At 46.9% G+C, this 26312-nt stretch overlaps 2 protein-coding genes across 5 annotated transcripts in view; both read right to left on the reverse strand.

Moving 5' to 3' along the window:
• On the reverse strand, nucleotides 1-24981 carry Slc17a4 (solute carrier family 17 member 4). 3 transcript variants are annotated; one of them, XM_029562988.1, is made up of 12 exons: nucleotides 24905-24981; nucleotides 17023-17139; nucleotides 11189-11394; nucleotides 10204-10437; nucleotides 10034-10121; nucleotides 9316-9402; nucleotides 6808-6926; nucleotides 6533-6694; nucleotides 4702-4834; nucleotides 4462-4609; nucleotides 3209-3299; nucleotides 1-2259 (listed from the first exon to the last, which is right to left on the reverse strand). In XM_029562988.1, the coding sequence occupies exons 2-12, from the start codon at nucleotides 17108-17110 to the stop codon at nucleotides 2125-2127; spliced, it is 1491 nt and encodes a 496-aa protein (XP_029418848.1). In that variant the 5' UTR covers nucleotides 17111-17139; nucleotides 24905-24981; the 3' UTR covers nucleotides 1-2124. The 3 variants fall into 3 exon arrangements, with proteins under 3 accessions (XP_029418848.1, XP_017653332.1, XP_029418849.1); XM_017797843.2 differs by lacking the exon at nucleotides 24905-24981 and adding an exon at nucleotides 13301-13449 and having other exon boundaries at nucleotides 17023-17088; XM_029562989.1 differs by having other exon boundaries at nucleotides 2173-2259; nucleotides 4702-4764.
• Nucleotides 1-26312, reverse strand: part of LOC103733126 (histone H2B type 1-A) — a 352787-nt gene that overhangs the window by 305062 nt on the left and 21413 nt on the right. The gene's annotated exons all lie outside the window — the stretch shown is intronic.

The following is a 26312-nucleotide window of genomic DNA, read 5'->3' on the forward strand; positions in this document are numbered from 1 at the left end:
TCCATCTGTAATCATCCTCCAGCTGACCGTAAAACACCAAAGTTCTTGAAAGATTTGCACTAGGCTTTCTCTCTTTATAGCAATCTCATCCCTCCTGAGAATTTCAATCATGGCCTCTGCTTAAATGATTCCCAAATTTATAACTGAAGCTCAAATATCACAAGTGCCACCCCGACCTGTGTTTCTTTTCCTTCGGGGGTGGAGGTATGTGTACGTTGCTATCTTTATCAGAGACATCCCCAAATACAAGTCATGCTGTGTACCTCGCCCATTCTCTCATGGGGCATTCCAGCGTTGCCAGGCTTACCTTACAGCAAACAACAGCTTACCTCCCACCAGGCCAGCTGCCTCATGCCAGGGACCAACACTCTCCTGAAAATACGCTGGGAACTCCTAATCAAGTCCCTCGTGCACTGTGACCACTGAAAAATGGAACCCTGGTTGTGTCCCTTTCCATTAAAATACTTCCATCGACTTCAGCATAAAGACCAGTGCCCTTCACCGAGTCCACAGTGTCCCATGCATCCCGGACAGGTGCCATTCACCAGGTTCACATCACCCCATGCATCCTTGACCAGTACCCTTCACTGGGTCCACAGTGCCCTGTGCATCCCAGACTGGTGCCTTTCACTGGGTCCACAGTGCCCTGTGCATCCTGGACCGGTGCCCTTCACTGGGTCCACAGCGCTCAGTACCGGCTTAAACATGATCCTTCTCCATCTTCTCAGTCCACACTCTCTTATTCAGTCCTTGTTCTTTCCTGTCAACAAACCTTTGCTTACGTTGCAGGTCTTCTAGAACATTCTCTCCACCAGTCTTACACTAGCTAATTATTAAGCCTCAGCTACCAGCTCAATTGACACTGTGGAGTGGCCTCCCCTCCCCCTAGAGTAGTGTGTGCACACTTGTGCGCTGTTCTGGTGAGGTATTCCCTTCCTGCTCCATGGTCTGCAGTTGTCGCTACACACACATTTGTGATGCTTTGACTGAAGCCACCTGCCCTCCTGCCACAGTAAGTGAGCTCCTTTGAGCTGCTTTTGATTTCTGCCTCCAGGAACAGAATCATACTCATCAATATTCACTCAGTATTTGAATATTGTTCAAATACTGTTGAATACTGTTCCTTCATGGTCCTTGTGCTGTCCATATGGGGCTTAAAGAAAACAGACACCACGCACACTCTAGACATTTGGAATGAGCACAGGTCTTACATTTTTGGCAGACATTTGAGGTTGATGAGATGAACACTGAATGAGACCCATTGAATGGTGGGTAAGATCCCAACAGCCAGAGAAGCAGATGAGGAACATCCACGATGAAAGCGATGTCACCAAGTGCTGGAGAGGATCAGAGGCAGGCCAGACAACGTCTGTTCACTAAGACACAGGGATCTGCAGGGATCCACACACCTGATGTGGGGCCCAGGCCAGACTGACCAGAGAGACAGTGTCTGTGGAAGAACTGACTCCAGTGAGTGGTGTACATAGAAAGGTGGTTCTGATGCAAAGCCAGAATCCAGACAGGAAGCATCTAGAATTGAATTCCGCTATCTGTCTCACATTAACTGGAGGAAATTCCTTCCTGTTCTGGTGATGGAGCCCTTCCATTATTCTTTCCTTCCACGTTGCGTTTGACATCCTGCATACACCAGGACTCACGATGGCTCTGAAACCACCATCTCTTGACCTGAGAGCAGCTCTGTTCACTTGGGACTTTGGCTGGAAGACACAGCTTTCTGGCTGGTCAGTCTTTGGCTGACAGCTTGTGTATTCACCCTCTGCATGTCTGGGTACCACTCTCCTGTGGTGCTTGGTCATCACTCTGTAAGTTCCGGCTTGCGCTCTTGCTTTGGTGACAAGTTGTCCTGATGCGTGCCCTCACTGTGGTGACAGGGGAAAGTGTAGCAGATTCGTACAAATTCAGACACGTTTGTGCTTTCAGAAGCTCACAGTTAAATACCAGTCTTCTCCTTCCCTTGTGAAGTCCTCAGCATCCCATAGCCAGGGTCTCTGAGATAACCCTGGAAACAGAGCCAGTTCCTAAACGGCTAAGCAGCCGAGCGGAGGAGCTCTGAAGGCAAGTGACGGACGACTGAGTCAGGCTCGCGCACATGGCTCCCTTTGCTCAGAGATGGGTCAACATCTGTTCCTTAGCCCAGTCCTGGACTTCTGCTCGGCCGAAGATGAGGTAGAAGACTAGGCCCCCTATGTCAATACCAGCGGCAAGCAAGAAGACGTTTCTCCAGCCCATCTCTGAATCCTGGGACAGAAACGTCCAGTTAGCCCTGGTCACATGGTTCTTACTCCTCCTGCTTGAGCAAGGCTGTGGCTTTATGTCCTGCTGCTATCTCCCCTCACCCGCCAGCGCAGCCCGACCTCCGGGGCTTCCACCTTGCTCCTGGAATGGCAGACAGGCATGTGTCCAGCACAAGGCCAGCACGCTGGCTGTTCCCTGAATGAAAGGCTCCTCCCCTCAGGCCCTCATTGGGCTCAGCCCAACAGCATGATAACAACCATTCATAACTCCAGTTCCAGGGAATCCGACACCCTCTTCTGACCTTTGTGGGCATTGCACGGCACAAGTGCACCTACCTACCTTCAGGCAATGCACTCACACGTTAAATAAAAATAAATCAAAAAAAAATTTTTAAAGAAAACGATGGGAAGTTAGAAAGATATTCACAGGAATGCCTGTATCTCTTTCTCTGTGACGCCTACATAATTCATGGCCAATGCTGAAGACATCAGGTTTAACTATTAGTTTATTTCTACTATATTTTTTTCTTTGGGGGGTTTATTTATCATTTGAGACAGGGGTCTTACAGCGTCACAAGTGCTGGGATTACAAGGCCTCACCACTGCATCCTGCTTATTTTGACTACTTCAAAATGCCTCCTTTTCAGTCTGAGGCAATCCACAATTGGTTGACCACGTCACACTGAAGGGTAAATGTCGTGAATGTACTAGAAACTTTGGGCTTTAACAGAAGTTCATTTTTGTAATCACAAAACATAAATTTGCAACATTGAGCATTCTCCCACACACACAGCCATAGAAATAAGGTAATTTTCCTGCATCGGTTAAGCTGGGAATGGAAGTGTGTTGGGTGCTCAAGACCCCTGAGTTCTGCCTCGTTGAGGAATTAAGATGCCTAAGGCTGACTTCCTATGTAGATGTCTCTTCCTGTCTCTTAGAACATTTTATCTTACCTGACTGATGAAAAATCCAGCCACAGTAGGAGCCACGCCTGCAGCTATGTGGGAAAAGACCTGTAGTAGGCCTTTGAGAAAGCCGGAGTACCTGAGGAAGAGGAGGGGCAGTGCGTGTGAGCAAAGGGCTCAGCTTAGCTAGACAGTGCATCTCCATGTTTACCTCTGGGGATGCCTGGAATTGTATATGTTACACCTGAACAAAATATCCTTCACCAGCCCATGCCAGAGGCTCAGTCTTCCCAAGCATGGTATGCTCTAACATGCCAACTTCTGCCTGATCTTGTAGCCCTAGTTAATGATGTAGAAGTCTCCTCCTTCTCCATGAAAGACCCCTTATCTAGGGAGATGCCATCTCTCTGAGACCAGCCTGTCTTACACATGCCTTAGTGGGTCATCATATGAAGAAGCATGTTCTGTTGCCTGTGATAGGACCCTGGGAGTCACATCCGAGTCTCAGTTCTGTCTGGAATGACTGACACCAGTGGGAAGGGTTCTTTTCTGTGATTATATGCCTTTATTTTTGTGTGTGTGTACACGTGTGAAGGTTCACAGGTTGTCCAGGTGTGCATTCACATGTGGGTGTGCCTGAATATGTGTGTGGATGCACATGTGTATGTATGCACCTGTGTGTATGCATTCACATGTGGGTGTGCGTGCTTGTGGAGGCCAGAGGACAACCTTGGGTGTCATTCCACAGGTGCCACCCACCTTTGTTCAAGGCACAGTCTCATACTGGCCTGGAAATCGCCAAGTGGGTGAGGATGGCTAGCCAGCAGCCTCAGGATCTGCCTGGATCACAGGTTCATGCCTCCACACCTGCTTTTATTGTTTTAGTGTGGGTTCTGGGGATGGAAGTCAGGCCCACACACTTGCACAGTAATGTCTTTACTAAGCCACCCCCAGTACCCCCTTTCCCTTTAGTAAAGCCTCACAAGCCTCCCCTGGGGATCTCATAAGTCATTTCAGGGCTCAGCCCAGTGAACCTGCTGTGTTCTTCAGTAGAAAGGGACATGAGTCTCCACCACTGGGGTGCTGGGGTGGCCACAGACTGCCCCTGTTTGCACCTGGAAGTGCTTGGTTCACAGCAGCCCACGAGCCCAGGGCACATCCAGAACAACTGGGACATTGTACTGATGTTATTATCTACTGTGGCCTGATGTACCACCACATTTTCCCCTGGTATCAGAGCAGGGTTAGGGTTGACGGACCTGAACTGAGCTTCTGCAAGGATGAGGCAAAGGTGTCCCTACCGAGGAGCAATGTCCATGAAGTTAATGAGGGCTCCTGATTCGCAGAGGCTGCTGAAGGTCGAGGACAGTACCAAGAAGGCCATGGTGGTGCCGCGGCTGGACCTGACCCAGGGCAGGGGCACGAGGATCCCCGAAGAGACAAGAACTCCTGAGGGAGAAGAACAAAAGGATGAAGAGGAGGCTCCCCGCACCTCCCATGGTCGCCTCCCGTGGTCACCCCGTAGCCAGCTGGGCCCTTACCCACGGCAGTGAAGAGCTTCCTGATGGTGACGAGTCGGAGGATTTTTCTGGAGAGGAGAAAATCTGCCAATAGACCCCCAAGGATAATACAGATACAGCCAACCACAAACGGCAGAGCCGACAGGATCCCGCTCTGAGGACGGGAGACAGGTGAGTATATGTATCCTCTGAACCCCACACGGCCCTGACTGCTCACGATGGATGCCCACATCTGTTGGTTTTACCTTACACATGCATCACTGTCAGTGTAAATTCCATGTTACTGGAATTTTAATTTAACTTTAGTCCTGGAGGGAAAAATATGTGCATAGTTCCATCTTTGTTAATTAAAAAAAAAAAAACTAATGCCGGGGACTGGAGAGATGGTTCAGTGGTTAAGGGCACTGGCTGCTCTTGCAGAGACCCAGGTTCAATTCTCAGCACCCACATGGTGCCTAACAACCATCTATAACTCTAGTTCCAGGGGATCCGACACCCTCTTCTGACCTCTGGCATTGTATGACATGGGTACACTTACATACATGCAGGCAATACATTCATACACAAAATAAAAATAATTTTTTAAAAATTTAAAGATAATGCTCTCTTTCTATATACAGCTCCCCTAGAAATTGTAATTTAAAAAATCCTGAGCTGGGCTTGGCAGTGCTACCTTTAATCCCAGTGGTGGTGTGGGGGAGGCCACAAGTTTGACGTCAGCCTCCACTACATAGTCAAGTCTAAGCTGGCCTACTCTACTTTGTGAAATCCTATCTCAAAAGAGAAGGAAACAAATAATAAGCAAAATAAAAATAAAATATCATGGCTAGAGAGATGGCTCACCTGTTAAGAACACTGGCTTTGAAGGACCCAAGTTCGTTCGGTTCCTAGCACCCACACAGCAGCTAACAACCATCCTAACTCCATGTCCAGGGAATGTGATGCCCTCTCCTGACCTCCACGAGCATTACACAGACATGGGTACACTTATATACATGCAGGCAAAACACACATGCATATACAATAAAAATAAATAAATAAGAATTTTAATGAGCTCTAACACTGTCTGATCTGCAGCCTACGTGGTTTGTGCTTCTTTATCGAAGGGTTTTTCCCAAAGCAGAATTCGGTTTGCTAATCTGTTGAGGAACCCTGCTGTTAAGGTTGGCTCCTTTCTCAGCAGGAGCTTCCTGCCTGACTTACCTGGAAAGTGCAGCCAAGCAAGGATGCTTGGCCTCCCTTAACATGAGCTTTGGCATAGTTACCTGGAGTAAAAACTATCCCCAGGTTTTTCCTATATCATAATTAGGCATTGCCCGGTAGTCAGATGATAGGATCCCCCTGCCACATGTAAATAAACATACTATGAGCACCTATCAGCTGAAGCATTGGCTACTGCCTCCACACTATATTTTCCCTAACATCCCACTGAATAAAAAGAGCTGGTTCACTGAATCTGGAGCTGTTTGTATCACTGAACCTGCCTCCCCGGAAGGGCTTTCTTCCCTCAGTGCTCACTGGCCGTCCTGACCCCATTCATCGCTTCTGCTCCCTTTGTCCTCGTGGAACGGTGGCCAACGACCCACAAGGGAAGGACAAGACCCCACACTAATCCTCCTTTTATTCATGCTGACAGTAGGCTATCTTGGCTACAAATACTGACTCCTTAAGTAGGACACCATGACCTGGCCTGGAACCATTTTCATGCTCCAGTGAGCAGAGAGCCACGTTGGACTCAATATGGATCCAGTTTAACCAGGCTGCATTTCCTGTGTGGGGTCCTGGCCGAACCACAGCATTCTGTTGCCGTGAGGGAGTCAACCGGGAAGCAAGCAGCAGGATGTGTACTCACATCTCGGAGGTTGGCTTGAAGAACAGAGCTGATGTATGTGGGTGTGTATGCCATGATTGTGGAAAACAGCCAGTATTCACAGAAGTAAGAGACCACAAGGGCCCAAAGTGGTAGGGATTTGATCATAGCACCGATGGGAAGAGACCAGCCTGGCGCGCAGTCCTGGAAGAAAACACGTGTGACTGTCCACTCCATCACAGGACAGATCTCCCTGCTACATGCCACCTCTGAGCAGACAGCGGCTGCGGAGGGGGAGGGGGGGTCTCTCCATGTACCTCGTGAGCCAGTGAACAGACAATGTATCTCTTCTCGCCAGTGCTGATAAAGGGGTGATTTTGAGGGTCGTCATAGACCAGAGGGAACCAGATGAGGCAGCAGACACAGCCAATTCCCCCTAGGAGGCAAGACCCAATTCGCACCGGATCTGAGTTTTCTTTCAAAGCTGGGAGATGATTCCTGCGGCTGTCAGAATAGCCAGAACCAGCTCTCCCTCTGCATAAGGGGAGCCCCTTCCTCTCCACTTGCCTCTGGTCTTGTCCCTGGGACTCATTTTCCCTGTGGCCTTGGGGCAGTTCCCAGCACTGGTATTAAGACCCACTGCCTCTCTTCACTGACTCTCAGGAGGTTTGCAGAGGTCTTGAAAAGCAATTTATGTTGAGGACCTGCACTCCCTTACCAGCTCACACTGGGCTCGCTCCTCACTGCTCCGCATCAGTTAGCAGGCTTCTGGCTCGTTGTACTGAAAAGTTCTCTTCTCAATAAGCCTCTCCATGGTTTCTCTTGCCTTTCTCAAAGTACTTCAGTTAGACACAGTGCCTTTTACTGAATTATGTGCAATGACCCAGAATCTACATGAATCTAGCCACTAATCATCAGCAAAGAAAATGTCACAACTCTGTCCACTATTGCAGTGTCTCAGAGCTCAGCCCCAGCAGTGCTGACTGGCTTACGTTAAAATGCCCTTTTAGAATCCTAATGAAAACTTCAGCATCCTCCTCACTGGCTTAGCTTGTCATTCACACAGGACAACAGCAGGCCTCAGACACCAGGTGTTTTACTACATTTTGAGACAACAGAATACAAAGTCACAATTTTGCTATCAAAGAATTTAATTAGGCAGAAACAGATAAAACACTAGGAATGTGCGTATTAGTGTTGGAAGGTGTCAATACTGATTCAACAAATAGTTCTGTTGCATGTTTCACGCCCTCAAAACCCTGAGCCCAGTCATCCTCAGTGTTGGACCCTGTTTCTAACCTGCCCTTTGAAATGGTCATGACCAACGTTAGGGCTGACATGCCATGGTAATCAGTCTTTAGTTTTTTTGGTGAGTCTATTTTCTGATGTTACAGGAGCCCTTGATCTAAGAGAACCACTTTAATGGGATTTACCCTCAAGAATCAAGCAACCCTCTAGTGGGATTTCAGAGTGTCTCAAAAAACAGACAGACACGCAGCACTAACCGACGCAGCAGGGCAGACCCACCCGGAGCAGAATGAGGCAGTAGAATGGAACCCTGGTGCCTGGAAGCTTCCCACAGAGCCTCCTGTGCATTTGTCCTCTACTAAGCCTCTCCTGGTCTGCCCTCCATGACAAGATGGCTGTCTTCTCCAGTGCGTCAGTCACATTCACACATATTTCTAGTTGTTAGTTGTAATGTTAGGGAAAGATTCTAATACTATTAAATAAATAACTATGACATACAATATGGTTTTCCCACAGGCTGAGAGTGAGTTTAGCTCAGTGGTAGAGTGCTTGCTACAATGTGTGAGGCCCTCCGTAGGTTCCATCCCAAGTACATATATATATATATATGTATGTTATATGGTTATTAAAATAACATATCAGGCTAACAGTGTAGCCCAATGATAGAGTATTTGCCTAGCACACACAAAACCATAAGTTCAATTCCCCAAGACTGCATAAAAACAAAACCAAAATGCCATTTTAGATAGGCAAAGTAGCTCACATCTGTAATTCCAACACTCAAGAGGCTGAGACAGGAAGATTGCCATGAGGTTGAGTTCAGCCTGGGCTACACAGCGAATTACAGACCAGCCTGGGCTACAGCGTGAGACCTTGTCTCAAAAAAGAAAAAATGTATGCATGATCCTTCCAAGATGACATTTTCAACATCTCATAAAAGAATATGTTCTGAGATCTTCTAGGTTCAATTTAGAAGAAATTTGGCAAAAAAAGTGTGTGTGTGTGTGTGTGTGTGTGTGTGTGTGTGTGTGTGATGCTTAGGCACACGTGTGCATATAGGGAGGGCTCAGAAGTCAACCTCGGGTGGTGTTCTTCAGATGCGTCCACCTTGCTTTTTTGAGACAAGGTCTCTCACTGGCTAAGGCTGGACAGTTATGGTAGACCGGCTGGTCAGAAGTCCCAGGGATCTGCCTGTCTCTGCATCCTCAGCACTGGGATTGCAAATGTGCACTACCACACCCAGCGTTTTTATTTGGGTTCTGGGCATCAGACTTAGGTCCTCATGATTGGGTGGCAAACATTTCACAAACCGAGCCATCTCCCCAGCCCAGAAAGGAATATTTTGATGTTCTTAAAGTCCTGTGGTTGCTCTAACTACACATTCAGAGTACTAACATTTAAATGCTGTTTTGTAAACCAATAAGATCTCCAACTTAACTGATTTTGAACCTTATCACTTTACATAGAGGTTCATATCAATTAGGATTTGAATAACCATGGATACAGTAGATTGTCCAAATGCCCAGCATTCTTTGTCACAAAACAACATTCTGAGATTTTCAAAAGTACAAACTCACCACAGAGGTAGAAAATGTAGGGCCAGCCTAGGTTCTGGCAGAGGAGGCCACCTGCGATGAGAACAAGGAAGGTCCCGAGCATCGACCCTGAGTGAAAGATGCAAGCACGTCCTGGTGAGAGGGCCAGTCTTGGGATTTAGTGTCCTTCCTCCAGAGCCACAGTGACTGAGGGTGTGGGTACTGGAATACAACTCCCCTCATGCAGTGGCTGCGTGATCTTAGAAAATCGTCAGCTTGTTCCCATCTTAAATTCTTTACACCATGGACTTTTTCCTTAGTTGATTATAAGGTGGTCATGAGGGTAAAAAGAAAGGAATATATACAAATTACAATAATGTTTGGTGCACAATAACATTGAAGTCTGATCAGGAAAGGTAGTCTAGTTCCCAAGAGCAAGTAGCTGGGATGTAAGGTACTCCATTGCTCAGTACTCATGGACGGTGCATATACAATGAGATCGAGATACCAGTTACAGGACTGGAGAGATGGCTCAGTGGTTAAGAGCACTGGCTGCTCTCAAAGAGGACCCAGGTTCAGGTCCCAGCACCTACATGTAGACTAACAACCATCCATAACTCCAGTCTCAGGAGATTTGATGCCCTCTTCTGACCTCCACAGGCATTGCACAACACAGGTGCACTCACATACATGCAGGCAATACACTCGCACACATAAAATAAAAATAATAAATAAAAATATTAAAAAAGGTACCAGTTACCTGATCCAGCTATGGTGGTGAGCTGACTCCTTTCCAGTGGGGGAGCCCATTTGACCCAAATTGAATACTGACCTGTTAATACCATAACCTAGGGGGGAATTTCCATTCTTAGAAACATGAGACCATTCTAGAACCTGTAATCCACTCACACTGGGTCAACCTGTCGGTACCTGAGCTATTCCTTGGATGACCCGAAGCACGATGAGTAATGCCACTCCAGCATCTGCCGCCAGTGGGATGAAGAGAGTCAGCACTGAGGACACCAGCAGCCCGGCACCAACCACGTACTTGGCTCCAAATACTCCAGCCACATAGCCGGTGGGAATCGGAGCCAAGAATGAGCCATAGTTGAGGGAGCTGAGGAGGATTCCCTGGATCTCAGGGGTCCAGTTGTACACGGGGGCCTAGGCAACAAGGAGAGCCTCGATGCATAACTAGACAGCGATGTGTTCTGTTCTGTTTTTGTTTTGTTTTGGGGTCAGGCTCTCATGTAGCCCAGGTTGGCCTTGACCTCCTAATCCTCCTGCCTCCACCTCCAAAGTACTGGGGTTCCAGCTGTTGCCCACCATTGGTCATTCTTTTTGTCTCACTCCAATTCCTCCAATCTACCAACTTCATAAGAGAAAACAACCTAAGACTATGCACACCACTTTCTTTCCTAGTACCCTGGCTTGATTAATTGAGTATTGGTGGTATACACCTAGAATCCCAGCATTGTAGGGGAGAGGGGCTGAGGCACGAGGATCATGAGTTTGAGACTAAACTGGGCTACACAGAAAGATCCTGTCTCAAAAAAACAAAACAAAATATATCATATCACATTCATATTCTCATGTGGAGATATAGACAGCTACATGAGAGTCTATGAAGAGAGCTCGTAAAGGAAGCAGACGGCACCTGTGGGCCTGGTTTTGAGGTGTTTCATCATTTTAGGGGAAGAATTTATTTGTACTAAATGGTAAAAGATGCTTCATTCTAGCTTAGCCCTGGTTTCACTCGCAGACTCTAAGTAGAAATGAAGTCTCTTTAGATTAGTTCACTTGCTAGTCCTCAGACACAGTACATGTTCAATTAATATTCACTGGGTAATTGAATTACATCCTTTTATGAGAGCCCTTGAAATGAAGACGCAGTCCAGGGCTCCGTTATACACACCACTGCCTTTGATTCCCGCAGGGTCTCATTCCAGTAGTCCTGGGAGTCTGTGGGGGATCTTTCTGTGGAAGCGTTAGGCTGGCTGGGTGCTTCTGTGGTGTTCACCATGGCCGTGATGGCGATGCTCAAGTTCATTTGTTGGGTATAAATCGAAAAGTTACACAGCTGCAAGATGAGAGCCAGTCCATGCCGGAGTGAGCAGAGGCCTGTGGGGGAGACAGGGCAAAAGTCACACAGTCAGCCTGCATTCTTCCTAAGTCTTAGGGAGGGAGATGACTGGTGTCCGCCTAGGCTGGTGTCTGGCCTAGGTATGGGAAGGGCAGATGCTGCTTTGTGGGAGGCTATCCTCCAAGGAAGGAGAGCTGGTTCCCCGGGAAGCAGAGCTGAGTTGACTGAGAGAGGGAGAGAGAGAGAGATTCCCAGGTTCCCTGGGCAGCAGAAATTTGAGATCAGTGTCATTTACAAGAGTGAAGGGGATGTTTAAACGGAATGTTCGGAGCCTCAAAGGAGAAGCAGGCTAGGGCTAGGTTGTAGATGTGCATCAACTTCCTCTTAACACTGTTATCTAGGCTTGAACAAACTTTGCTGGCATTCCTCAGGTGACTGAATCCAATTGTGTTAGTTGGACCTCGGCTGGGACGCAGAGAAATCCAGAGGCAATGTGTGCTCAGTGTGCTCTGCGGTTCCGAACTTCCAGCTTCAGTCAGGGAGCAGCTGAGGCTGCCAGGGCCATCACTGCCCCCTGGTGTGTGTGCGGTGATGCACTTGTTCGATTCAGGAACTGATGGTCCCCACCTTGGTCTAAGCCTGGGACCGTTAACTTTGGAAGGCCTCCTCTCTAGCCACAGAAATTTACAGTGGAATTTTCGTCATCCTGACATGCCAGGTTCAATTAAGGAGGAAGGCTGTGTTGTTTCCTAGCCTCACCCATGTGCTCAAGTCTTTTCTCTGCCTTAATATGAAACTTAGAGCTATTGGTTAAACCTCATGAAAGGTTTTTCAAGTAATTGTATTGTTTCTGTAACTGACTTCTTTCAATGCTCACTCTGCGTGTGTGTGTGTGTGTGTGTGTGTGTGTGTGTCTGTGTGTCTGTGTCTGTGTCTGTAGACAGGGTCACAGGCCCAGGCTGGCCTCAACCTCAGGCTCCTGCTATTTCATTCCTGACAGGTGTTTGGATTGCAGGCATGGACCATACCCAGGGGCTGCCGTCTTCATAAGTTATTCCCCCCCCTTGGGTTTTGACCTGATGAATGAATGGACAGATGATGGATGGATGGACAGATAATTAATAGATACATAAAGAGAAATAGATGAGAGACAGATGACAGATAAATAGATGGATAAATAGATATGTACGCAGTTTATATATAAATCCTAAATCACTCTTTTGCTGTTTGCAGCATTGATTTCATCCTTTCATTTTGGCGCAGCACGGTGAGGGCAAGCATTCCTCTTAGATCAAGACTCACTGGGGAGACTTCTTTATGTAGCTGCTTGTTAGTATGACATGTACTTAAATTACACTAAACTATCCTGCTTCTAATTTTTTGTAAAATAGTTTACTTTTATTTTATGTGTATGAATGCACTGCCTGCATGTGGATAGGTGCACCTATGTTGTGCAATGCCCTCAGAGGACAGAAGAGGCTCTCTGATCCCCTGGAACTGGAGTTACAGTTTTGTCAGCTGCCATGTGGGTGCTGGGATTCGAACCTGAGTCTTCTGCAAGAACTGTGTTCTTAACTGCTGAGCCATCTCTCCAGTCCCCCGCTTCTAATTTTTTTTGTAAAATATTGTCTTTATTACTTTTATGTGTATGAGTGCATTGCCTGCATGTAGGTAGGTGCACCTATGTTGTGCAACGCCCTAGGAGGTCAGACAAAGGCATTGGATTCCCCAGGAACTAGAGTTATGGACGGTTGTTAACCACCATGTGGGTGCTGGGAATCAAACCCAGGTCCTCTACAAGAGCAGCCAGTGCTCCTAACTGCTGAGCCATGTCCAGCCCCTGTTTATTTTTTTATATTTTTATGGTCTTGCGTGAGTTTTATCAAATGTCTTTTTTGGTCTTGGAGTCAGTTTCCGGGATCCCATCCCAGATGTTCTCCTCACAGCGAGTTCAGGAAGTCTCCATGGGCTCTGAACCTCACAAGCTCTGCAGCAGAATTCTTGCAGGGGCCAGGATGAGAACTGGAAAGTCCATGCTAGTTTATGACTGTTGTTAACATCAGACTACGCTTGCATCTTGGAATGGCCACTTCCTGTTATTATGAAAAAAAAAAAAAAAAACCTGATTGGCTTTGCCACCTTAACTAGGATTTTATTCAATATATATAACTGACTTGAATTTGTTGTTGATGTGTACGTGTGTGTGTGTGTGTGTGTGTGTGTGTGTGTGTGTGTGTGTATTATTCTTTCCTGGATGGCTTTATAGGAAAAATAAAAGTTGCAAGCTTTCCATCTTGAGTATGAGCTGAAGTAACTTAGATACATGGATTATTTCTTCTTCAGTCTTCTGCTGATGTTCTGTTTTGGTTTTTGGTGTTTGGTTTTGTTTTGTTTGAGACAAAGTCTTATGTGTCCTTGAATTCAATATGTTGCCAAAGGTGACCACGAATCCCTGATTACAAGGATGCACCACCAGGCCCAGCTTCATTTTTTTCTTTTTATTAATAAGCTGTTTTAGAGCAATTTGGGACTTACAGCTCCTATTTCCTCACACAAGATTCTCCCCATTATCAACATCAAATGGCACATTTTCCAGAATTAATAACCCTAAACTGGCATATTATTGACTGTATTTGGGTTCCTTAGCTTGTCCTAGTATCTTCTTATTTTCTGTTTCAGGACCCCACAGTGCACCCTTGTGCTCAGTTGTCGGCCCCACATTTGTTTCTTCTTCTGTTTCCTTTCTTCTCTTCTGTCTGTTCTGGTCGTTTACTTCAGACACGCTAATAAGACACATTATCATCATTGTTGTCATCGTTATGAATGTAAAGAAATTGAAGATGGGAATATTCTCCAGTTTCCTCTCCAATAAAATACTCAAGCGTACCACCATGCATAGCAACCAGACATCTCTTGCTGAATCAGGTCTGCCTCTATATGTGGATACTTGCATACATTCCCTAACCCCTCTGCACCTGAGTCCCGGCTCCTGCGAGCTGAGGATGGAGCGTCTTCCTTGAAGAAGTACTGTGAAGAATCAGGAACTAAGGCCCAGGCCCAGGACAATACTTGACCCTGAGCATGCTCACATTATTAAGAAGCCACTAAAGTCAGCTCCACTCTGCTGTAAGTGTGCTTGTTAACCTCTTATTACCTAGCACAGACCCCTTTCTGTGTGCTAACATACACACACAGCTCCTTCAGTGTCCTTCTACAGCCTTGGCCTACAAAGCCCAATCCTGTGTGACCTTGTTTACGTGTGTTGATAGCTCTACGAGAGGCTGGAGTAAGACCAAGCTGTCAGGAGATGGTGATAACTGGGGGCTGGGGAAGACGGACGCACGACACACGACGTCATAGAATTCCACCATCCATGCAGGGAAAGTGGTTTTCCCCAATTTTAAATTGGCAATGGTGTTCCAGCGTTTAGGGGAAAGCCTCCAAATACCCACACTGACGTCCACCATCATTTTTCTACTCTGATTTCTCAGATTCTATTTTACTGCATTGGCTTCATGGTGCCGAGTTGCAGATCTTTCCCAAGAGGCTGGTGAGTGGTGAGGGGTGACGTCCAGGGTGTGAGCCAGGTGAGCCTCAGCCACCACTCCCGTCCTTGATGTAGGCACATCACAATCTTGCAGACCCTGGAGGGTTCGCCTTGCCCATGGGCTGCTCAGCTTCTGAACACCATGAATGTACCTTGCCCATGGCCTGCCTGGCTTCTAGACACTGTGAACGTGCCTTGGCCAGGGTCTGCCTGGGTTCTAGGCACTGAACGGGCCTTGCCCATGGCCTGCCTGGGTTCTAGGCACTGAACGGGCCTTGCCCATCTCCTGCCTGGGTTCTAGGCACTGAACGGGCCTTGTCCATGGCCTGCCTGGGTTCTAGGCACTGAACTGGCCTTGTCCATGGCCTGCCTGGGTTCTAGACACTGAACTGGCCTTGTCCCTGATCTGCCTGGGTTCTAGGCACTGAACTGGCCGTGCCCATGGCCTGCCTGGGTTCTAGGCACTGAACTGGCCGTGTCCATGGCCTGCCTGGGTTCTAGGCACTGGCATTTCATGTAGGAAGCATAAGCTGTGACTCCACAGTCACCTCTGTCTCTGAGGGACTTTGTCAGGACTTGGCATCAGTTTCAAATGATATTGCATCTGTTCTCAAACCTTGAACTTGGGAGCAGAGACAATTCCTGAGTTTCAGCCTGGATGGAAGCTCTTTCTCAAAGCACAGTGACTATCATTTCTCTCACAGGAAGGACACTGTGGGAAGCTGGCCTTCAGAAAACAATCTTCCTCCCAGAAGAAAGGGAGAAAGGGAGGGGTCACTGTTGCTGTTTGGTGGCTCTCGGTCCAGCCATCCCTGCCCTTCCAGTCCCAGGATAAGAGGGTGAAGGAGAAGGCAACCTTCAGACGTCCGTGCACACAGCATTCCATTCAGATTTCACCGATGGAGGTGATCAGACAGATTTGGAGGCTGAACCCACTGACAGGCCACAATGCTCCAGGGGCAGCTGCAGGCAGACGATTGAGGACCAGAATGGCAGACACCAAACGGGCGACTGTGGGGATCAGTACAGTAGACACCAGACAGGTAACTGGGGCCCAGGATGGCAGGCATCGGATCTGTCCTGTGTTTGGAGGGTACTATGAGCGTCATTCACTCTGTAGTGCACAGAGCTGCAGTCGCTGACCACAGCCTCATCCTGTAGCCTCTCCTTTTCTTCAGAGTGAGCAAGCTGACTTTCACTTCCCTCACCTTCAAAGCCTGTGGCTGGGCACAGCGGCACACACCTTAAATTCAAGCATGCCAGATGCAGAAGCAGAAGGATCAATGGAAATTCATGTCCAGTCTGGTCTACATAGTTCCAGACCAACCATACCCTGTCTCAAAAAAAAAAAAAAAAAAAAAAAAAAAAAGTTTGTCGAACTTTCTATGTCCCTATATCCGTTTATTAAACCTTTTTTTTTTTTTTTCCTAAGAATACCTAGATTAGCTTCTGTTTTTCTAATTGAACCTCAACTTGCACAGCAGCTCATAGGCCTCTGGGGAAAAGGTGAGCCAAAGTTCAATATGATATATCTCCATCTCAGCCCAATGAATCCTTCACTGAACTTAACACAGAAAGACCGCTGTTCCAGGCAGATCCTGGGGCCCATTTCTCTCACTTGGTCTCTGGGATTATGAAAGGATAAGATCCTCCATTATGTGTCCTGGTGGCCAGAAGTATCACATGATGGGACCTTTCTCCACCTCCTGAAAGCTCTTAGACTTGGAATTCCAAATGTCTTAGAGGCACGTGATCCCCAGCATGCCCTGGACCAAATCCAAAAGCCAAGCTTGGTTTTTCATGATTTCTTATTTAGAATGTGCTCTGAGGTTGACTTTGGTGTTGGTTGGTAGGCTGGTTGACTGGTGTTTATGGTTTGGTTGGGAAGGGTTGATTTTTACTTTGCTTTTGCTTGTTTTCATCTCCAAATACTTGTTTGTCCTATAATGCATTCAGGGTTTCCTGTGAGAAATGACATCATTAGGAATAAAACCGATTTGTTGCTATTCGGCGCTCTTGGCCCTTGGAGGTGGAGAGAGCAAAGCTCTACACCAAGAAGAAGGGGCTGAGCTGACACGCATCCTTTTCTTGGCCGCCAGATTTTCACATGTGGTTTTACCTTTCCTGGGGGGCTGCTCCTGGGCCATGTTGAAATTGCTGTCATTGGAAACGTCTCTCGCTGTCACCTTGGTGGCTCTGGTAGACATTTCTCCTCCGGAGGTCCAGCATCTATTAACTGAAATAGAAGTGTGTAAAAGCAGAGCACAGTCAGGGACACGTCCTGCATCCGATGTGACATGGCCCCATACGTGACTCTGCCAGTAACCAAACGTTTGGCCTGGAAAGGATATCGTTACCAAGTCTTAGTAGCTGTTTTTCTGAAATTAGGATCTGGCCTGGATTGCCTTGATATATCACAAGATTCCTTCTACATCTGTGTGACCTAAACTGGTATTTATATCAACTGAACATGAAAATTTAACTACTTTATTTGCTATTTTATCTGCAAGATTGCAACAGATTAGCTTACCTGGCCAAGGGAAACTGTCCGTTATAAACAGTTGATAGATTAGATAAAATATGGTAAACAAACATTCTTTTAAGCATATTGGTCCAAAGTAGGACAGAGCTGCCTCCGTGGATGCAATGAACAGAGATGCACTAACTCTCCAGTGACCAGTGGAGTGGGGAGGAGAGGAAACGGTGATGTCAGCGATGACATAGCACAGGATGTGTGGCCATCAAGGATGAAGCCAGGCCCATATTCGGGAGGAGATCATAAGACAATCCTGACACACAGCCAGAAGCCCCAATGGCTACAAACCTGAGATCTCTGCTCACTGCATGAGACAGTGACCCTGTCTGCACTGTACACACCTCCAATTTTAAAACAGACTCCCTGAAAGTTCCAGCACAGTTGGGGCTTTGAATTCATGCTGTGTTCATTGTCTGAGAATGCCATTTCTGCTGAAAACTAAGGAACGGAACCTGGTTCTTTGACTTGACACAGATCACAACAAATTACCACAGGTAAAGTTCCACTTAACATGAGCTCAAGATGTAAAATCATAAACACTGAAAGAAGAGACCCATCTGAGCCACGTCCTCAGGAGTAGACAGCCTGAAAGTTCCTCAAACAGAATAAACACATAAAGACATTATATAAACATGCTTAAAGTGATGAAGGAAATAAGGAAGCTGTAAGATGGTAAAAAGAACATAATATTTAAGAAAGAAGCTACATTTTAAAAGAACAGAAGCTACTTGAAATGTAAAAGAAAGATTTAGGTATTGACATGTTTTGTGATTTTTTTTTTTTTTTCCTGGTGCTAGGGACCGAACTCAGGACTTTGCCATCACAAGGCAGATGTTCTGCCACTGACCTAAATCTCTGACCCCTGAAACTGAAACTAAGAGACTAGACAGTTAATGAAAGAACTGAGGACACAGATGGTAGAGCTTTCTAAGTCATACTAGACGAAGCTCAGTGAGTGAGGGATGACACAAAGTGGAAGACAGAGTGAGAAGGTCCAGCATACATTGAATGGGGGACATGAAGATCACTGAGGAATGAAACCATGTCTGTGATCTCAGGACTCAGACACAGGGGGTCATAAGATGCTGACCAACCTGGCCTATATAGCAAGAACCTGTCTCATAAAAAAAATTAAAAATAGGGCTGGAGAGATGGCTCAGCAGTTAAGAGCACTGGCTACTCTTAAGAGGACCTGGGTTCAATTCCCAGCACCCACACGGCAGCTAATAACCATCTGTAACTCGAGTTTCATGGGATCCAATACTCTCTTCCGAACTCCTCGGGCATTACATGACATGGGTGCACGTACATACATGCAGGCAATATACTCATACACATAAAACATTTTTTAAAAATAAAAATGATGATGATAATAATAATAATGTAAGAATGTCCAAATGAAACTCAAGATTTGCCAGCTTCAGGAATCATAATTTTTTTTTTTTTTGTCTTTTTGAGACAGGGTCTACCTGTAGCCCCAGCTGTCCTGGAACTCACTATGTAGACCAGGCTGGCCTTGAACTCACAGAGATCTGCCTGCCTCTGCCTCCCAAGTGCTGGGATTAAAGGCATGTGCCACCACACCTGGCTCATAGTGGCTCTTAAGCCAGAAAAATTAAATTAATCCAAACCTAGGCATATTGTGAGGTTACTGTAAGACACAGAAAGCACAAACTTTATAATAATACATACATAAAGGTCACTATTAGATAAGGAGAAATCAATACACCAGCATTTGAGATAGAAAGTGGCACCTTTGTCATATATAATAATGAGGAAAGACAAGAAACAAGATGATTAAAAAACAAGGTCCCCGCTGCCCAAACATCACAGGCTATTGCTGTTGCTATTGGTTATACTCCAGAACTTGATAGTAAGACCCTAATGCTGAAGACACTGCACAGTGAGTCAATCAAGTAGACACTAACCTCAAAGCTTCGTTCTCCACTGGCTACCGGAAGGTGTTGTGCAGGCTAGTGAGGGAGAAAAGGAACCATCCTGGGGGAGACAGGCTTGAGCCTAGGGTGAAAGTCTTATTGACAGCCATACAGCAGGCCTGAGGCAATGGCCCCACCCCTGGAGCCACAAGGAACACCTTGTGACATTTGCTCCCAGTGGCAGATCATGAGACTGATGCCTAGAGCTCACCATTCCCTAATCACCACCCTTGGAATTCCAAATTACAACACTTAGATATTATAAAAGTCAGGGTCATGTGGTTTCCAGGAATCCAGGCTCTGTAATCTGAAACCCATTAATGCTAATGAGGCATCCTACCTTATATTCTGTGACAGGATGTTACGTCTGTTATGCTAATAATGTATCCTACTTGCTGTACTGTGATTGGACCACTACCCCTATATAAGCTTGTGCTTTCCTGCAATAAAGTGGATCTGTGCCACTGAACCTGGTTTCCTGTGTCTGAATGTGCCTCTGCTGACCTGGTCTTCTCATCAGCCCTGGGGTCTGGGAAAGAGCAGCCTTGACACCCAGGAGGGAGGAGCAGCTGCCACTGGCGCCATCGGTCTTATCCAGTTGTGAGCCTGAGAACCGTGTTGATGACTGGCCTGGAAAGGCCCAGTGATGGCAGCAGTGGTAGGAATCACACAGTTCTGTTGGACTTAAGGGCCTTCCACAAGATGAAGCCCATCCCTGTTACTTGGGCCAAGAACTGTGGTGAGACAGACCGCAGGGCCCAGGGGAGAACATGACCACTAACATTCGGCTAAGTGAACATACTTTACAATTCCTAATGACTTACTGTTATGATAGGTGTACGTGTGAGCTCACAGTAGTTGTGACAGCATGTCCAAAACCTGTGCAAGCTCAGGCCAGACAGAATCCCTGCACGGTGGGGGAAGTGGGCATGATGTCCCAGGCTTAGCCAAGGAGCTATCAGATTTGATCACCGCTGGGAGAGGGAGAGTCAGTTCCCTTTGAGGGTGTGGTCTCTGCTAGGTGGAGCTCCTGCAGTGGATGGCCACACACCTAAGAGTACCTGGGCAACACAAATTGGACTCAGTGAACTTTTTAAATGAAAAAAAAAAGACCAGAGGTGGGGGAGGTGTGAAGTTGGGTGAGTAGGGAATGGGGAATAAGATCAAAGTATATTGTATAAAATCCTCAAAGAACTAAAAAAATGAAGGAAAGAAAGAAAAGGGAAAAAATAAAAAGTAGCTAAGGCTCAGAATAATGTGCAAATGCAAACACACATACCCGCTGTGCTCTTGTGGACGTGGGATTAAGATCCCCTGATTTCTCACCTACAAACGTGTAAATATTTTTAAGATGTTATTGCCATGTTTAGGGAAAAGTGTGAGGAAATAAACCACTGTTTTTGAGAGAAGAATTGTGTCCTTTTCTAAGATCGGCTGTTTCACGTGTGAACCAGAGACTACCATGCGCAGCCACACAGAAGCATGTCTTCTGGGACAGTCTGTTATGAGAGTAAAATGTCAGGCCTAACTAATGTCTGTTAATATCTGCACCATCAAAGTGCGTAGCTTTCTGGAACAGTATGTAGCTATCAATGAGCTAATTTCATATAAAGGTCAAAACATATAAAGATTCAAAGATACATTAGGCGAAAAGCAAGCTGTTGAGCTAAAACTTATGAAAAGAAAATTAAGATCCATGAATCTGAAGGGATTTGTCATCTCTGTGGAGGGTGAGGACAGCCACACCAGAGTTTCAGTTTGTCCTGGTGTCTAGTGCAGTAATATGCTTATGGATTATTGCTATGATTGAAAAAATTTAAAGCCGCAGTAACAAAATTTCACCACAAAAGTCTCTGGTCACAATCCACAGAGTGTAGAAATCACTGGTTCTGATGACATCTTCCTCTCTCTCTCTCTCTCTCTCTCTCTCTCTCTCTCTCAATTCTGGGTGTGTAACTGGATTTTAAAATGAGACATTGTTTGATTTGTTTTTGTTATTGTTGTTTTGGGGGGAGGAGTTTTGGAGATGGGATCTCCCTGTAGCCCCAGCTGGTCTGGAACTCACTATATAGACCTAGGTTGGCCTTGATCTCACAGAGATCCACCTGCTTTTTAAAATGGAATTCCAATTTGAACACATACTACTCTGAAAGGAAAATAGTAAGTGTTGCCCCCTGTCTGAGGTGAGGTCTCAGAGAAAGAGGCCACTGAGCCCTCAAGGCACAAACGGGCTGAGATGAACATCTGGAATGTCTTCAGAGAATGCTGTTGTATCCTCAGCCACTTATTCACCCAAATTCCACGGAAGACGAGAGGGGCATGCTGCTCAATTCAGGCATGAATCAAAGGGCGGCAGCTGGAACTATGGGCGTGCACTGCACAGAAGAGAAATGTCTCGCCCCATGCCCCATGCTGGACAAGATACCCAACAGCTGACGGAGGAACCAAGAAGCGTGAATCAGCTGGAGAGGGGAGGGACATGCATCAGTGGGGGCCTCTAAAGGATGCAGTGTGGAGCGTTCAATAGCCAGGGGCATGGATGCCAGGTCACAGGAATGCCAGCCAAAAGACACTTCCTGCCCCCAGCATCCCTCTGTTCCCTAACCACCATCTCTGGAGGTTTAGCAAGAGGGAGGCAGCTGACAGAGAAAGGAGGCTAAGTCCTCACCCCACCCCCAGGTCCAGCCTGGGACCAGGAGAAGCTTTACTGCACACAAAGTTTGGAACTTTGTGCTTTTCGTTATATTAGACCTACCAAGAGACTGAGATTATTCGGAGTCCAAAAATGACCAGTAGACAACGAACTACCTGGGATTAAGCCCAGAGGTTGTAGGGCCAAGTGGATGAGATGGAGAAGACGGGCAGGAGCTGCTGGTGAGGCAAAAACATTTTCCACCCTCTCTAAGGAGTATGGAAGCTGTTATTATAAAAGGTGAATGATGTGCATGCAATGGGGTGATCTGTGTTTCACTGTCATTGCAAACGTTATCCAGTGTCCAGGCATGTCACTACTAGAGCAAGCAAGTTTCCTGCTTACAGCATCCGACGACACCTAGGTTAGTCCACAGAGCCCATCGGAATCCAGAAACAAATTGGGAAAAATTACTCAAATCCAAACTAACACTCACCACAAAATCAAGTGTGTCAGAGTCTGAACATTCTGCTAGAAAAACTAAAACAATGTGCTTACATTCCTGTTTGTGTCTGAGGGCATCTGGATGACTAGAAATGATTCTGAAAGTCACAGAATGGCAGACAGCTCTCAAGGCAACACTTTCCTCTCTAGCTTTACACACCCTCCTGGGGAAGTGCTACTGAGAGTTCGCTGACTGCTGGTTCCTCCACTGTTTCAGCAAACACTTTGGAATAAGTGGAATGTTCTGTTGCCACAGCTTTCCACAGTGAAGGCCTTGGCTCTCACTCACTGGCCCTCCCCATACTTTAAAAGCACTTCTCAATAAGGAACTTTGTGGAGTTTGTCATTAGTGGTGGGGCAGAGGGGAGGGACAGGGATGCATGTTTGGACAGCATATGAGACACGTCCCTGGTGAGTCACATTCACAGAGGAATGCAATGCAGCAAAAAAAAAAAAAAACAAAAAAAAAAACGGGGGGGGGCGGAGACTGTGTCTAGGAATGAGCGCTGAAACCACCCACTGTCCTGCTCTGAGCTGAGAAGGAAGTCCAGCTGCACAGGACCATGGGAGCACAGGGAACAGCAGCTGGGGTGCTTTTTCAAGGTAGTTCATGTAGCGGTGCAGAGTGAAGCAGGGGTTTGAGGTGGGACAGGCAAGCCACACCATGCAGCCTGTAGGCCTAGGAAGGGGTTAGAATCACTTTGGCCAGTGATCTAGTCACTTTCAATTACTGTGATAAAAACACTGACCACTACCAACTTGGGGAGGAAAGGGTTTATTCAGCTTACACCTCCCAGGTCACAGTTCATCAGGGAGCCCAGGGTAGGAACTCAGGGCAGGAACCTGGAGGCAGAAGCCGAAGCACAGGACAGGCCATTTAGGAATGTTGTTTACTGGCTTGCTCCCCTGGCCTGTGCTCACCCTGCTTTCTTATATAACACAGGCCCACCTGCCCAGGGGTGGCACCACCCACAGTGGGCTGGGCTCTCCTGCATCACTCAACAATCAAGAAAATGCCCCACAGACATGGTCACAGGCCAATCTGATGGAGGCAATTGCCCAATTGAGGCTCCTGCTACCCAGGTGTGCCAAGCTGACACTAAAGCTATCCAGCACAGCCTGTGTGTTAATGGATGGCGTGAAACACTGACAGTCCAGAGACACGGCAGCAACTGCTGTCATCCCAAGTGCAGAGCTGGTGCTAGCCAGGCTGGGCTGCTGCTGATAAAGGCCTCACTGTGTCGTATTGGAAGCAAGCCAGCAAGGCTTCCTAAGGTGGTGGGTGCAGAGAAGGGAGAAGCAGAGGTGGACGCTGTCAGAGGTCTAGATGGACGGAGTGGGCTTTCTAAAGGACTGGTACTCCAGGAAGATGCAGATACAAGGGGAGGAGATACAGATTCAGCTTCCTGGGGAAAAGCAAGGATTTCCTTTCTAGTACATGAGGTTTAAGATGCCTGCAAGACACAGAAGATTGCCAGGTAGGTCTTGTGTCTCCATCTGGAGCTTGGTATAGAAGGCTAAGGGAGGGTTATGAATTGGGAACTAATCAGTCTTATATAATTATTTTATATATATAATTATATAATTATTTTAAGACCAGCAAAGGAACTGGGTCAACTGATGTTAACAATGTAAAAATGTTCTTGCCAGGATTGTATCTGTCTAAGCGATTTGTGTTCACCTGTGTCCTGATCCTCTCCCACCTCACAGTGGGATGAGGATGGCTCTGTCAACCACTCTGGGCTCTGAACTGAACATTTTCTCTGTGAGAAACAGCAACCACACTTCCCAGTAAGTCTCCACCCCAGACTCCCACCTCTGCCCAGAGCAACACGGGATTCCCCACCAACACACACACACATAAATTCCGTGTAAGAGTTTATTCTGTTTTGGTTAATTTAATCTTTGAGAACTTGTTCTATAAGAAGTCAGCATTTATCACCTCACTCTGGGTTGGTTGATGCTGATTCTTAAAATTAATGTATCTCAGAAAACAGGTTCATGAGTGCTGTGCTAATATCTAGCACCAATATAAAACAACCTTTAGGGCCACATTTGTAATTGTTGCTTGCTTCTGGTTGCTTCAAACGGTATCCTTCTTCCCTTCCTCCCTTTCTTCCTCCCTCTCCCTCCTCCCTCCTCCCTCTCCCTCCTCCCTCTCCCTCTCTTCCCCCGCCCTCCGTCCTCTCTTTCCACCCCTCCCTCTCTACTTTTGGAGAATGTTATTCTCTGGAGTTCCAGGGACCTCACTTACTTTAGGAAAAGGCAACATCATGTCTCACTTTCAGAACCTTCTCCTTCTCGGGGAGAAACCCTGTCCTCCTCAGTGCCCACAGTCGCTCCCACCCCACCCCAAAGCAGAATATTCAAGAATGAAAGCTTGAAAACAAACCTGGAGAAAAAGCAGTGCAGGGTCCTCTGTCCTGTCGAAGCAATGGTCCTCGGCCCTCCGCACCTGTCTAGCCCTTCTGGTGTCAATGATTGCCAGAGCCTCTCGCCCTTAACTCGCCAGCTGGAGGATTTTATTGGCTCAAGCATTTAATCTTTAACTTTGCTTTTATTATTTAATTGATAAGCAGGTTGAGTTCATTAAATCTTGAGTCCTCCTCATGCTTCAAGTTCATCTGAAGCCATATCCATCCTCCTTGGCTCTGCAGTAGGGGTCCTTACAGAGATCCTGATACTCTGCCCACCTCAATTTTAAAATCACATTTATGTATTACATATGCAAGGGAGTGTTGGTGGGCAGGGGGTGCACTTGTGGGAATCAAAGGACAACTTTCAGGAGCTGATTCTCTCTTTCCACCATGTGAGTCCTGTGGCTGGAACTCAGGTCATCAGGTGTAGGGGCAGGTGTCTTTACCACCGAGCATATCACGAACCCCTCTGCCTGGCTCCCATGGCATGCTCCTTCCTAGGGTCTCAGAGTTATGGGTAGATCTTGAATCTTTTGTATCCCTTTCCGATCATACCTATGTTTAAATACAACCGATTTCACACAGAGGACAGACTTGGAACATTTTGGTAGAAGAGTGATTTTCTGTTTGCACAAAGGCCATTGACTTTTCTGTGAAAATTAACACAGTGGGGTTCTGTTCCCTGTGTGACGACACATTTCAGAAAAGTCTTGCACAGTTCTGTTTCTTCAATCTGATTTTTGTGGGGTCACTCCCTCTCCTCGTGGGTCGTTGGCCACGGCTCCACGAGGACAAAGCGACGAGCGGGGTCAGGACAGCCAGTGAGCACTGACGGATGAAAGCCCTTCCGGGGAGGCAGGTTCAGTGATGCAAACAGCTCCAGACTCAGTGAAACAGCTCCGTTTATTCAGTGGGAGAACTAGGGAAAATATAGCGTGGAGGCAGTAGCCAAAGCCTCAGCTGATAGGTGCTCATAGTATGCTTTATTTACATGTGGCAGTGGGCTCCTATCATCTGACTACCGGGCAATGCCTGATTATCATATAGAAAAAACCTGGGGGTAGTTTTTACTCCAGGTAACTATGCCAAAGGTCATGTTCCGAATAAGGTCAGGCATCCGTGCTTGGCGGCACTTTCCAGGTAAGTCGGGCAGAGAGCAGGAGGCCCCCGCTGAGAAGGAGAGTCCTTCCATATTGCCATTAGAGCCATATTAGCCCCTTAGAGCTATCCGGACATGGAGGACTACAACCCTAGCAGCAAGGTTCCCCAACAGATTTTCTCATGGAGATGCTTGTCACTAAACAGCCGACGGGCCAGCCACGCCTGCCTTTGCTGGCAGATCCAGTGATCACCCACCCAGCCTCACCTGTGAGTGCATGGCCA

Source organism: Nannospalax galili, unplaced genomic scaffold, assembly GCF_000622305.1.
Source record: "Nannospalax galili isolate Female #2095 unplaced genomic scaffold, S.galili_v1.0 scaffold456, whole genome shotgun sequence".
NCBI classification, from domain to species: Eukaryota; Metazoa; Chordata; class Mammalia; order Rodentia; family Spalacidae; genus Nannospalax; species Nannospalax galili.